Source organism: Spea bombifrons, chromosome 5 (assembly GCF_027358695.1).
Source record: "Spea bombifrons isolate aSpeBom1 chromosome 5, aSpeBom1.2.pri, whole genome shotgun sequence".
Taxonomy (NCBI): Eukaryota; Metazoa; Chordata; class Amphibia; order Anura; family Pelobatidae; genus Spea; species Spea bombifrons.
Window position 1 is genome coordinate 98,859,486 of NC_071091.1, and position 13,830 is coordinate 98,873,315.

A 13,830-nucleotide genomic window follows, 5' to 3' on the forward strand; every position below is an offset into this window, starting at 1 on the left:
CTTCTCCAAGCAATACATTTTGAGACCCTTTAATCTGTGTTGATAATTTTTAGATATAATATGTATATGTTTTGCCCAGTAAATAGACAACTCCTGAAGGGGGGGGGGTTGAAAACCACATGAGAACTCAACTCACGACAGTACCAACCAATATTCCGTACAGGTGACCCTCCGTGAGCCATTTAACAACCTATAATTTTGATGGATTTTGTGAATAATATATTTCTTGTTGGTAGATCGTAAGTTAACTCCTAAAAACATAATTAGATTCTAAGGGTTCATATATTCACAACAAACAATAGTCTAGAAAATACCGAAAATATTAAAACACCCACACAGCGAACAAGAACAAGCCCAGTTACAGATGCCCGTATTATAATTTCTAGAATATTATACTTACTAAAGTCTTGGGTTTTTATCGCCAGAAAAACAAAAAATAATCTTACAACTGCTTATATTCCAAATTTAACCAACAAATTTATAAAAAAATAATAAAATTCAACCCCTCGAACAGCAACATGAACTATAGTTTTGGGCTTTTACAGAAAGACTGTAGCAGAGACTGCAGGTATTTGCTTTGTTGAATGCCTTGTTTCTGGCGCCATCTTATGGCAACAAGCCGCACTACAACATTAATGTAGTAAAAAGTGCATCATGGGAGGTATTTAAATACACTTAATATCTGATGGGTGTTTAAAACCATTACATATAGGAACAAAACAGCTTGGAGCCAAAAAGAGAAAAGTTATTTATTTGTTTAGACAGGATTGTGATACCCGGCTCATTCCCACCTCTGCCGATACCCAGGATACTGATTTGAGGAATCATTGGGTATTGTAATGTCGCTAGTCCCATCAGACCTACATCTCCTTTAGTTGGGAGCGCTCAAGCATTCTCTATCTACACTATCTTTAGATCTTATTTCAGGGTATAGCAGTAAATGTTAAGTTCTATAGGTAGGATTTATACTTTATTTCAGCTTAAAACAAAAAGCCTACATATCAATGATATGTATAATGAACAACCATTAAAGAAAGGCCACTCTCATTCTGTTCCGTAACATCCGCCGATGAGGATGTTACTACCTCGTTCTGCTCACCACCTGGGGAGCAATCGGAGGAGGGATCCCCCTGGATACAACCCGTGTGCCCCACCAGACTAAACGGCCCTCCCTGACAAGGGACAAGGAAGAACTGCCTGTGTGTGGTCCGGTGTGCTCTTATAGGTAAGGAGGAGGAGTTAGGGAAGGGGGGTTGGGTTTAACCCTTTGCAGGCCTCCCAACTGTCCCGATTTAGGCGGGACAGTCACGATTTTGGGATTCTGTCCCGCATTGCCCTACCAATGTCCCTCTTTGCCGTCCCATCTTTAACCCCTTCGTGACAATGGCCGTTTTAACATTTCTGCGCTGCTCGTGTTTAGCTGTAATTTTCTTCTTTCCCGTTTACTGAACCCACACACATTATATATTGTTTTTTTCAGAACAAGAAGGGCTTTCTTTAGATGACATTGTTTTGATTGTATCGTATTATTTACTATTAAAAAAAGTATAAAATATGGTGAAACATTTAGAAAAAAAATGACTGTTTCTAACTTTTAGTTGAAAAATCTTTTACTCATCTATAAAAGGTAATAAAAAAACCTGCTAAATAGATTCTACTATTTGTCCTGAGTTTAGAAATGTTTTTATGTTTTTTTGTTGTGTTTTTATGTTTTTTTGCTTTTTTCTACCCATTATGGGGCAATAAGTACAGGTAGCGTTTTGCTATTTCAAAGCCATTTTTTCCGAATCTGGTAATTCTTCCCCCCATGTGCCATTTCGGGTATCTTTGAAGCCGGCCAATGCAATTTACCCCATCAAGTCATATATTTTTGAAAACTAGACAGCCCAGGTTATTCCAAATGCTAGTATTTTAACCCTTTCCAAGCACTTATTCTACCATCAGCCTTTGTCAAACTTTATGGTAGTAATTTTTTTGCATTTGTTTTTTCACACACATTTTACTTCAGGTATGAATAAACAGGTTCTGGTATATGTCACTATCATAAAAACACCCCAATATGTGTTCAGCAACATCTCCTGAGCGCAGTGATACCCCACATGAATGATTTTGCCTGGCTGTTTGGGGGCAAAAGGGCCACATTTGGGACATGCGCATTTTTCAATGTTGAACTTTGGCATTTGGGGATCCACTGCCCATGCCCTATTTGGTACATCTTTGAGCCGGGCCATTTCAGTGTGCCCAACAAAACCATATATTTTTGAAAACTAGACACCACAGTGTATTTTAAATGATGGTATTTTAACTCTTTGCATGCACACATTTTACCACCAGCATTGTTTCAAAGTTTGCAGTAGTATTTTTGTGTGTGTATTTTTCCCCCACACACCTACTTTATGTATGAATTTACAGCTCCTGGTATATGCCACTGTCACACGACACCCCAATATGTGTTCAGCAACATCTCCTGAGTACAGTGATACCCCACATGCATGGGTTTGTCATTTTTTGGGGGAACTAAAAGGCCACATTTGGTACGTGTGCATTTTTTTTAAATTGGAAATTAGATGTGTGGCCATCCTTCCCCCCGTGTTAATTGGGACCTTGTTGAACCCGGCCAATTCAATTTACCCCATCAAATTATACATTTTTTAAAAGTAGACACCCCATGGGCATTTAATATGCCAGTATTTTAACTCTTTCCATGCGAGAATTGTTTTAAGCTAATATGCTAATTTTGTTGATCGCCTCCTAAACGCTTTTAAAACGGGCGTCCGCCGCCAATACAAAGTATGGCGGATCTTTACGCCCCGGGGAGGGGCCAGAGATGGCCCCTTTGTGCCGATCATGGCGTTGCTGAATGCCTCGAGGTCGAGGCATTACAGCAATGCCGTTTCGGTGCAGAAAGCGAAAATAGTTCGCTTTCTGCACCCGTTTAAAGACGGTCCTGACACGTCAATTGTCATCAAGGGGTTAAGCAGCCAGCTTGCGTGTGCCGTGCCGCTTCTGCTTCTCATCGGTTGTGCAACGGACATCGGTAGGGCAACGGCTCTTCGTCCCGCCCTCTTGAAGAAGCGGCGCGACCCTGTCCTCTTATTTGGTTGTCTGTTTCCTGGCACTTTACTTGATGTAGGAATAAATTGAACTATTTAATTTTTACTTATCCAGAGATAAAACGCCCTCCTGAATTTGTCATCACTTCAGAGGACGAAACTTCCTAGACCCAGAAATCAGAGGAAAAGTAAAGGTTTTGTGTTATTTGCTCTATTTCAATCTGCATATTTTATTAAAAAGGATTAGTGGCGCTAGCTTCAGGCATCCGGTACTCATGGATGCCGAGGAGTAAAAATTCTGTAAATTCCCAAGTACTTATTTGGGCCTTTTGGTCCCTGGGATTTTAATAACAATGTGGTATTCTGTTATCATAAAGGAACAATTTAATATAATTTTAAGAGGAATGGAAGGGAGGCTAACATTAGAATGAAAAAATCTCTTCTGCTGTGGAAACTACTCTTCCAATGATGCTTTTCCAGAATCATGGCGGACACCTGGCTGGCTGAGCATCATGGGAATTGTTGTTCACAGCTAACATATGCAGCTTCATCAACTGAATTTCCCATGATGCTCAGCCAGCATGGATGTGCTATCTGGGTGCTGGCTGGGGCATCGCATGGATGGGCAACCTGGATGATTGGCAAGTCTTGTGTGCTCTGACAAGACCTTGGTGCTCTGACAAGACCTGTGGGTGCAAAGTGGTGCTTTGGAACGTTTTGTTGTTGCAGTCAGGTACTATGGGTGTAAGGGATGTGGGGGCAATAATGTAAGGAGGGCAGGAGAAATCGAGTGAAGGGCTCTTATATACGATAATGTAATTTAGTGTGTGATATTACCTGTCTGGGGCTCTGATATAGATAATGCATGTTGCTGTGTGATATTACCAGATTGGGGCTCTGATATACGATAATGCATGTTACTGTGCGACATCACTTGGCTGGGGCTCTGATATATGATAATGCATGTTACTGTGTGATATTACCTGTCTGGGGCTCTGATATATGATAATGCATGTTACTGTGTGATATTACCTGTCTGGGGCTCTGATATATGATAATGCATGTTACTGTGCTATATTACCTGTCTGGGGCTCTGATATATGATAATGTATTTTAGTGTGTGATATTACCTGGCTGGGGCTCTGATATATTATAATACATGTTACTGTGCGACATCACTTGGCTGGAGCTCTGATATATGATAATGCATGTTGCTGTGTGATATTACCAGATTGGGGCTCTGATATATGATAATGCATGTTACTGTGCAATATTACTTGGTTGCGCTCTGATATATGATAATGCATGTTACTGTGCGATATTACTTGGTTGGGGCTCTGATATTTGATAATGTATGTTGCTGTGTGATATTTCTGTGTGATGTGATATTTTTAATATGCATGACTTTGCTGACAAAAATGAAGTGTGTTTTAAGTAGCGATGCAAGGGCGACATTGTAACGTGCAATTGCTTGTATTGGCGAGTTGCGCGAGAGCGCTAAAAAAAAAAAAAAAAAAGGGGGGTCCCTCTTTCACATTTTGAAATGTTGGGAGGTATGCTTTTGTATTTCAGATCCTTGTCCCTAAGGAAGAGTGACACCCCTCTGTACTGCCACTATATGTCAGGAAAAATATGTATATGTCCTATAAAGTGTTTTTTAAGAAATACACTTTTGAAGGCCACTAAGCGACTTTTCTTTATTTTCTAGCCATCAATTATGCCGCTTACACGCTAGGCATGGCTACATTCATCCCCAAACCCGGTCTCAAGGTACATTTATCTGCCGACACGCCACAATCACAGATCTCACAAGCATTGCCAGGAAACAGTGCCTTGTCAAATTGAAATGTCATTAGATGCAAGGTTTTAAAAACTTTTTTTAAAAAAAATAAATATAAAAAAAATCTAACAAAAACGTTTGCTATGTATAGATCAATTGAATTTTTTTTTTTTACTACATGAAACAAAAAAAGTCCTTAAATCCTTTTTTAAAATTGATCGTGCTCCTGTATGCTGACACAGTATGCTGACGCACTCGACGCTTCTTGGAATCGCTCTCCGTGTTCAATGCGCTTACATTCATAATTCAGATGAAGGAGAAATGTTAGAACAAGAGGCCCCAGTCTAACACTGGAGGGTCAGAGGTTTACATGTAATGCAAGGAAGCTTTACTTTACCGAGAGGGTGGTAGGCAAACGGAACAGCCACCCATCAGAAGCGGTAGAGGCTCATACATTGAGGGAACTTTAGGGACTGATTAGGGTTTGAGTCCCTGCATTAAGAAAAACCGGCAGACTGTGTGGTCCAAATGGTTCTTATCTGCCGTCAAAGTCTGTTTCTATTAGGGCTGCAACTAACGATTATTTTAATAATCGATTAATCGGCCGATTATTTTTTCGATTAATCGATTAATCGGATAAAAAAAAACAATATGCAAATTTTTCGTTTATTTAAAAGAATTTAATGAACTGGATGTTAAAAAACAACTTAAAATTTACATTAACATTCTTATTTTGTTATGATGTAATAAAAAACAATATTTTCAAAGTACAAGAACCCAAACACAATATTTATGAAACAAAATAACCCCAAACATTCTGAAAAGAGGTGGACTATTACTGTTCAAGAAACTTTGCCCCAGCACTTTGCACTTTGCACCCAGCACTTTGCACCCAGCCCTGGCACTTTGCACCCAGCACTTTGCCCCCAGCACTTTGCCCCAGCCCTGGCACTTTGCATCCAGCACTTTGCACCCAGCATTCAGCACTTTGCACCAGCACTTTGCACCCAGCCCTGGCACTTTGCACCCAGCACTTTGTACCCAGCACTCAGCACCCAGCACTTTGCCCCAGCCCTGGCACTTTGCATCCAGCACTTTGCACCCAGCACTTTGCACCCAGCACTTTGCACCCAGCACTTTGTACCCAGCACTCAGCACTTTGCGCCCAGCACTTTGCCCCAGCCCTGGCACTTTGCACCCAGCACTTTGCACCCAGCCCTGGCACTTTGCACCCAGCACTGGCACTTTGCACCCAGCACTTTGCACTGTGCCCCTGCACCCAGTCTCCAACTCTGCCCTGCACCCACATTCTGCCCTGCCCCCACACTCACACTCTGCCCTGCACCCACTCTGCCCTGCACCCACTCTGCCCTGCACCCACACTCACACCCTGCCCTGCATCCCCACCCCCACTCTGCCCTGCACCCAGTCTCCCACTCTGCTCTGCACCCACACTCACACCCTGCATCCCCACCCCCACTCTGCCCTGCACCCAGTCTCCTGCCCTGCACCCCCCACCCCCACTCTGCCCTGCACCCCCACCCCCACTCTGCCCTGCACCCACACTCACACCCTGCCCTGCATCCCCTGAAACCCCACTCCCACCCCGCCGTGGACCCCCACCCCCGCGAATCGCTCTGTGCGAATGGAGCCACTCGCACAGAGCGAACCGCTCTGTGCGAATGGAGCAACTCGCACAGAGCGAACCGCTCTGTGCGAATGGAGCCACTCGCACAGAGCGAACCGCTCTGTGCGAGTGGAGCCACTCGCACAGAGCGAACCGGAACACGTCACATCCGTCACGTAGCTAGAAGAAGGCGGAGACTGCAGAGCGTGTAGCAGAAGCGGGGAACGCTCGCGGAGGTAAGTAAAAGGAGCCGAGTGCTCCAACAACGAATTGATCACTCGATTAATCGATAACGGAAATCGTTATCGATGATTTCCGTTATCGATTATTATCGATTTTATCGATTCGTTGTTTCAGCTCTAGTTTCTATATAATGGGATTTGTCATAATGTATATGTTTAAGGCTACCGAGTCCTGGCAAATGGTCATTTTCCACCCGGTATTGTATGCAGAGATCTGCAATATACTGATAACCTGTTAAAAATCATGAGAACTGCAACTTCCACCAAAGTGCATGCACAATATACAAAAAATGTAGATAGATAGATAGATAGATAGATAGATAGATAGAATAAATGAACACCTGTATGTTGACACATTATCCATAGCATTAAATTGTATTACGTTGTAACCCATGCTGACTGCATACAATAGACAAGCTATGACATCATTAAGTGACACATGACACTCACCAGCATCCAGCTCCACGGTGTAACAGGGCAGTGGGTCCAGGGACAGCTTGTAGCTCTCGAACTTTGGATCTAGTAACAGTCTGTTAACCCTCAGTGAACAATTAGCGGCTTCCATGGTCTCCGTGGTTAGCTCTTCCCTCACCTGGAAACTTAGCTAATGGTAGTTACTTGTCACCGGCCCAAAAGTAAACACAGCACAAGGGAACTATATCACCGCTGCCATATCCGGTGGGGACCAAATTACACGTGGAGCAAGATGTGGAGCATGCTGGGAAATGAAGTTTTAGCAAAACGAGAGGACCAGTGGCAAATCTAAGTATCGTTACACATTTAGGTAGTGTTGCGCGTGTTGCCTATATAAATTAATTTAAATCACAATATTTTGTTTTAAAAATGTTCCATGAAAAGTGACAACCTACAGCTAGATCGTTACTGAGCGTAGGTGACATTTTTCATAAGTTGATCTGCCTCTTGTGTTTAGAACTCGCGAAGGACTACAACTATCGTTCGCAATTCTAAAGTATTATTTATAGAGCGCCACCCTATTCCGCAGCCCTGTACTACTGGTATATTACTACAACTCTAATGTTTCGTGCGATTCTATGAGAATCTGATTCTATTTTGGGGAGAAATATTCCCTTACTATACAATATCTCATTTAGCTATTTTCATAATTTTACTAATTAGTTGACTACTTCCTTTTTTTTACGTTGGTTCTTTAGTCGCCCATCTCTTTTGTTTTTTCCCTCCTATCCCGTCTTTAGTATTCAAAGCAGTGCGCGCTAAATTCTGTGTCATTCGGCGCCTTTTGATGACGACATCTTGAAACAGCTCTATGTTATTGGCGCTATTTGATTACATAACAAAAAACCTTTATGTTTCTGCTGGGTGCAGCTTGATTACGTTATCTTGAAACCCCTGTAAGTTTAGCCAGACGCGTCTAGGCCGCCATATTGGTGGTTGCCGGGTAACAAGACTGGGAGGTCTGGGCGTAGTAACTTCCCTGAGGCCTTTCTCCGTAAAATTCGGTTAGTGTGTTTAATTCAGCAGTATTAACGAATTGCTGTGGGATAAGGAGCTTCCCGTTTCCCGAGGAGCTTGCACTCTAATTTATTCCCTGCGGCAGTGTTGTACTGAAGTTGTTCTTTGTGTTTTAGGTCTCCGCTATGAATAAGGACGCTCAGATCCGAGCTGTAATCAACCAGAAGCTTATTGAAACAGGGGAGAGAGAGCGGTAGGTAAAAGCTCCTACCCACGTGGACCCACGCGGGCACAGTCCTTCTGTAACCCAGGCCCCTCGCCCTCCCTTTCCACTCCATGACGCCCCCCCCTTGTCCCTATGAACTCAGAATATTTCCTGGGTTAGCGTATTGGGGGCAAAAGCCCCGATAATGTGTTTAAAACAACACAAAGTGTGCTTATAAAGCGCCATAGCATTCCGAATGCCTGAATCGCTTGCCCAAAACAGACGTATTTAAGCCATGATGTTGCGGTGGCCCATCAGAAATATCTATTGTTAAACCATCCATGTTAGCTGTGATTTCCTATATTTTGCCAATCATTCTGAAATAAATGAATCATTTAGTTCTTATTAAAACAATCTAATCTACCGGGGACAATGCTGGATAATACAGCTCTCTGATTGGCCATTTGTGTTCCTAGGCAGTAGGTACTGAGCAGTGTTAGCCCCTGACAAAGCTGTTTTGGGGAAAGGTGTGTTGGATGACCCCACGGAGGCTCTCCGGCGTGGCCCCTGCTACGTTAGATTGTTAGACTTTAGGGTAGCGATCCGTTCACAACCAGGCGCTGACGTGCAGGGGGCACAGATTTATGTTTGGGGCTTGTGCTATCGCTTTCAGTGTTCCCTTACCCAGTGGATATGCTATATATATATTGGGATGCCTTTTTTTTCTATTTGAGTATAGTAAAGGTTCATTTTTAATAACTATTTTCTTTTCTCTTTGTGATCAGCGTTAACTAGATGGGGTCTCACCTGTTATATTTTGGACCCTGAGATTGGTCTTTTGTGTACTCGGCACATTCTTTATTAGTGAAATAAATGAATATATTATCCAGTGAAACATGAATCGGTTATACCACCGGTTAGTCTCTTTCTAGCTGTCGTCATATCTGTCATGGATTTTGGGAGAACGAGTGGGTTTTGTGTCTGTTACGTTGTTAGATCGGCAGCTGGGCTATCGGGGCTGTCTGTCTGTAGGCATCCCTTTTGTTTTTGCATCCTTCACTCGCAAAGACGTCTGAAAACCTTTATGCTGAATGACCGTGTAGGAGACGGTAACCTTTCTTTACGGGGCACCGTGTGGTTTTGTGGCCAAACTATTTCTAGCTGTGGAAAATGTGATGTCTGTCCTCTTTCACCCAGATGTGTGCAGCGATAGCCGGCTTCTGTCTGCCGGTGCAGAGCTTCCTTAGAACAACATAGTGTCAAGATTCCCACAGAACCACCCAAAACATAACAAACTGATATATATATATATATATATATATATATATATATCAATCGGGTGAGAGATCTCATAGAAAGGAACAACAATTGATCTATTTCATGTAAATTAAGTCTTAATACAAATATTGGAATCCTTCATACTAAACGGCTGTTGTACTTTCTGAAGATCAAGACCTCATCTATTCTGTACAAGGAGCTTATTTACATTCTCTGCTTACATAATGCCGCAAACCCGTTCTGTAAATGATAGCTTGCATGTCTCCGATGTCTGCGTCTTGGAGTAACTGTTTCTGAACAGTAATAAATGGTTACATTGTGAAAATATATAATTAAAACCTGGAGTTACTATGACCCTGCCATATGTTAAAAGGCCTTTTGAGATGATGGACTGCCAGAAGGCTTAATCAATTTAGATTTCATTGGGCAGATACAAGAGTGCAACACAATGTCGGTAGAAAATTAACTCACAAATTAGCTCACATGACCTGTGTGTGTGTATATGTATGTATGTATATGTATATATATATATATATATTATAATTACACACACACACGCATATGTGTGTCAGTTGTGCTAATCATGTTCATGAAATAAGCTTTTTTTTAACCCAGGCCTGTTGTATGTAAATGATAGATCCCGTTCCAAACATGGGACAAATACTACCAGACGTTGGCATCCCTTTCCATCCGTTCCGTGCTGTCGTGATTTTAGAGATACGTTAATATCGTGCCTTTAAGTGTCCTGCTCATACAGTAATACCGCTGTTGGGTTCCCGGTGCAGTAGTTACAACTTTCTGTGGGGATGTCGGGTTTTTTTTTAGTTCTTTATGATTTTATTTATAGTTATTCATGAGAAAAGAAATACAAAAATATAGACTCCTATGTTATGTTTTTATTCCTTAGCGTCATCTTATCTGCTCTATTGAATGTACGTTAGTGTCGTCAGTGTATTAAATTCCTCATTTAACAGCAAAAACTGTAATATTGTTTGCATGAACTGTTTAAAAGTGTTGGCTATAAAGGCATTAATCTCTGTGAATAAATATGTATTTTTCTTTCTTTCTAGCCTTAAAGAGCTCTTGAGGGCAAAACTAATGGAATGCGGGTGGCGAGATCAGTTAAAGGCACACTGCAAAGGTAAGAGTTTTGACATATTAGAAAGCTACTTTGCAAGACTTTTCCATATCCTTGTGTTTTTTCCAGAAATTGTTTTTACAGTTTAACTCTTTCAGCACAAGATTTAACTCTTTGTCAGTGGTAATCTTAAAGAAAATTGACACTTGTAAAGTTTGGGAGTGTTTTTTTTTTTTTTTTTTTTTTTTTTCTTGTTGAAAATGATCAAAACTATGGGAAATCAGGTTTTTATCTATTTCAGAAATGTCCTATGAGTAAACGGCAGGCATTATATAGAGCTTTCAAAAAGCCGTTTTAGCAGTGGCGGATATGAAAATATCCACCGCCTGACAGATTACACATTTTTCCTTTTCTTCTGAACTTCTGCTATTACATAGTCAAATTTTGTTTATCAATTTACTGTTTTAGATGTTATCCATGATAAAGGCCTGGAACATGTAACCGTTGATGATTTGGTTGCAGAAATTACCCCCAAAGGCAGAGGTAAGTTGATGAGTACAATGGAGCACGAATGATACAGCTAGAATAACTTAAAAATTAATTTAATTTCTTTTTATTGCAGCTCTCGTGCCTGACAGTGTAAAGAAGGAACTATTGCAAAAAATCCGGACATTCCTTGCCCAGCATACAAGTCTCTAATAAAGATTGTGTTTGTATGTACATTTCATGTAAACAAGGCTTTCATTTTTGTTTTTGCGTTTAAATATATATAATTTGTTTTGCATTATTTTACTGCATATGTTAATAAAAGTGCCATATTTCTGACGTTAGCATTTTCATTTGCGATGATGACTGATCTAAGGTAATGTAGTGTAGGCAGCTTTTTACTGATGCCCATTACAATGTATATTCCCAGATAAATCCAGTGATCCCTAGGATTAACATTTTAATAAAGATCTACTAAAAATGTTGGGCGGAACTCCCTTTTATTACACTGAATCATAATACTATTGTAAATAGAGTTAAAATGACCGAATTGCGGAGCACGTTTGTATTGTTGAAATTCAGATATAAAAAGGTAGCCGAAAGCGTATCTACTAAACTTCTGATCTGGACACCCTCTTGTCTTCTTACCGACCAAAGTGTAGCAATCATTTGAAACAAGCAGAGAAATTATCTTGCATCCTGAGAACAGAAAGTAATACAGCTGCCCCGTGGGTCATAATACCTGTATATCGATAGCTATAGATACACTTTAAGAAGAATACTTTTCATTGTTTCAAGCTTTGTATTAAACCTGGAATTTTTTTTTCTCTGGTTTGTCACATTGTTGTTTTTTTTTTTCCTCCTCTACTTGTACTTTGTATGTGTCTGGTTTAGTCCTCTACTCTGGGGTGTATTGGAAACACGTGCCTGTATTTATACTACCATGCCATGTATATTGGTTTTTGTTTGACACAGTCTTCTGATAATGTATAAATAGAAGATAAAGGCAAATTTTTGTTAAATATGATTATCTAACTTGTATATTCACTCTCATAGCACCCTGAAGTGTTTGCGAATGCAAGTAGAGGCAAAGTGTAAGATGTGTTACATCGCTAAATTAAACTTCCCATCGAATACGTCTTTAAGTAGTGGCATTTCGGTTAAAAACACAATTTAAAAATTCCCTGCTGGTTCTAACGTTTGTCGGGGGGGCACAATTTTGGTTCTTTCCTCACCTGCCGAAAGCTTTAACGGTGTGGAATGCAGACAGGCAGAGGGATAGATGGCCCCTAGGCGACGCGCATGCAGTGTTTATGCTAATGTATTGTCATTGACTACTGCGATCTGTTTTTCACAGTAGTATTGTGTAAAACCTGCTCAAGACCCATATCTGTCAAAGCCAATTGATTAATTAAGCTGTCATTGTGTTACGCATCACACCACTACATCAACAAACCTTGTCACGATTGGGACACCATGTTCTTGATTGTTAATGGAGCTCTACCTCTGAAGGACAGGCGTTGTGCATGAATGGTGCTATGGGGACTGTGTCAGCTAGGCACAGACCTCTATAGTACAAAGGGGTCTGCTATAAGGGAGATCGTTGGTCTGTTCAGCTGGCCCGTTGATGCCTAATTGTTCAATAGGCTGACCTGCCCAACGTAATGCCACCACTCTAGAACAATTTGGTCTGGGGGGAGAATTAAGTTCCACATTAAAAATTAAACAAATGCCGATGGTTATATTTAAGGTACAATTTCAGTTACTATGCCTTAGCGGAAGTAGATTACCTTCCTCACCATTCCCAGTAAGCTTAGTAGAGTTCTTGTCCATTGTAAAGCTTCTGTCTCAGAAGTAATATGAGTAGAGTTAGCGTCTCCTGATGAGCTGCAATAAAGTCTGAGAGCCAAGCCGTTTCACACTGCACACTGCTGTGAATAAGCTAGTCCATGTAATCCCAGGATGAGCTAAATTATCCGTATTTAGCGCATTATATCACTTTTAATGAAAATGTAGGTGTTCGTGTAGCATCTCGTGTGACCATACCTATGATTTCTCAGAATTTTGCCGTTAAACCCTGAGAGAAGTGCCGCTTCTCTGGGTCACCACCAGAAAACCTTTTGGTCCATTCATTTTCAGAGAACAAACTTCGTTTCCAGTCCTTTGGGTTTAGAGGAGGATTTTTTTTTTAATTCAGGAGGAAATACGTTGTCGCTCATCCTCGCTCAATGCCTCCACAGCTCTTTGTTCACCGATTTATCTTCTTTTCACTCCTGTTCTCCACTTCTTCATTAGTCTTCTTTCGTTGGCTCCGCTGCTTTACCCTGTCCTCCTGGAGCGCTTCCGCATCAGGTCGGAGCCTCAGCCTACACCGCAGGGACAACCTCTGTCCCGTTCATTCAGTTGAGAGAGTAGAGGTTGTCCTCAAGGTGCACGGCACTGGGAGAAAGTGAGATGGTAACAATTTTACATTTTATGTAATCCATAGCATTATTACAATGAGAGAAAAAATGCTAAATTAAAAGTAACAAAATAAAATTAAGAATAGCACACATAAAATATAGTGGTGCAGAAGGAGAAAAGGACATTGCTCTTGCATTCCTACAATCAATAAGGAGAAGGAAAGCGACTACGTAGGCAAGAATAATTT

General features: G+C 41.2%; 2 protein-coding genes across 2 annotated transcripts in view; one reads left to right on the plus strand and one right to left on the minus strand.

The window, feature by feature from the left end:
* Positions 1-7,344, minus strand: part of NUDCD1 (NudC domain containing 1) — a 59,461-nt gene extending 52,117 nt beyond the window's left edge. Inside the window, exon 1 of the mRNA XM_053467038.1 lies at positions 7,153-7,344. Coding sequence (XP_053323013.1) covers positions 7,153-7,267 — 115 coding nt within the window. The 5' untranslated portion in view covers positions 7,268-7,344. The remainder of the gene's footprint in view (positions 1-7,152) is intronic.
* A 729-nt stretch (positions 7,345-8,073) lies between these two features.
* Positions 8,074-11,661, plus strand: ENY2 (ENY2 transcription and export complex 2 subunit). The gene is made up of 5 exons (XM_053466380.1): positions 8,074-8,180; positions 8,310-8,386; positions 10,687-10,757; positions 11,163-11,237; positions 11,317-11,661. Exons 2-5 carry the CDS (start codon positions 8,319-8,321, stop codon positions 11,391-11,393), a joined length of 291 nt encoding a protein of 96 aa, XP_053322355.1. The 5' UTR covers positions 8,074-8,180; positions 8,310-8,318; the 3' UTR covers positions 11,394-11,661.
* The last annotated feature ends 2,169 nt before the right edge of the window (positions 11,662-13,830 follow it).

Bases quoted from the DNA above. Each gene is read 5' to 3' on its own strand.
- ENY2 (XM_053466380.1), top strand. From the start codon at position 8,319: ATGAATAAGGACGCTCAGATCCGAGCTGTAATCAACCAGAAGCTTATT. The intron at 8,387-10,686 runs GTAGGTAAAAGC...CTTTCTTTCTAG, and splicing joins GAAACAGGGGAGAGAGAGCG to CCTTAAAGAGCTCTTGAGGG. The intron at 10,758-11,162 runs GTAAGAGTTTTG...TTACTGTTTTAG, and splicing joins GTTAAAGGCACACTGCAAAG to ATGTTATCCATGATAAAGGC.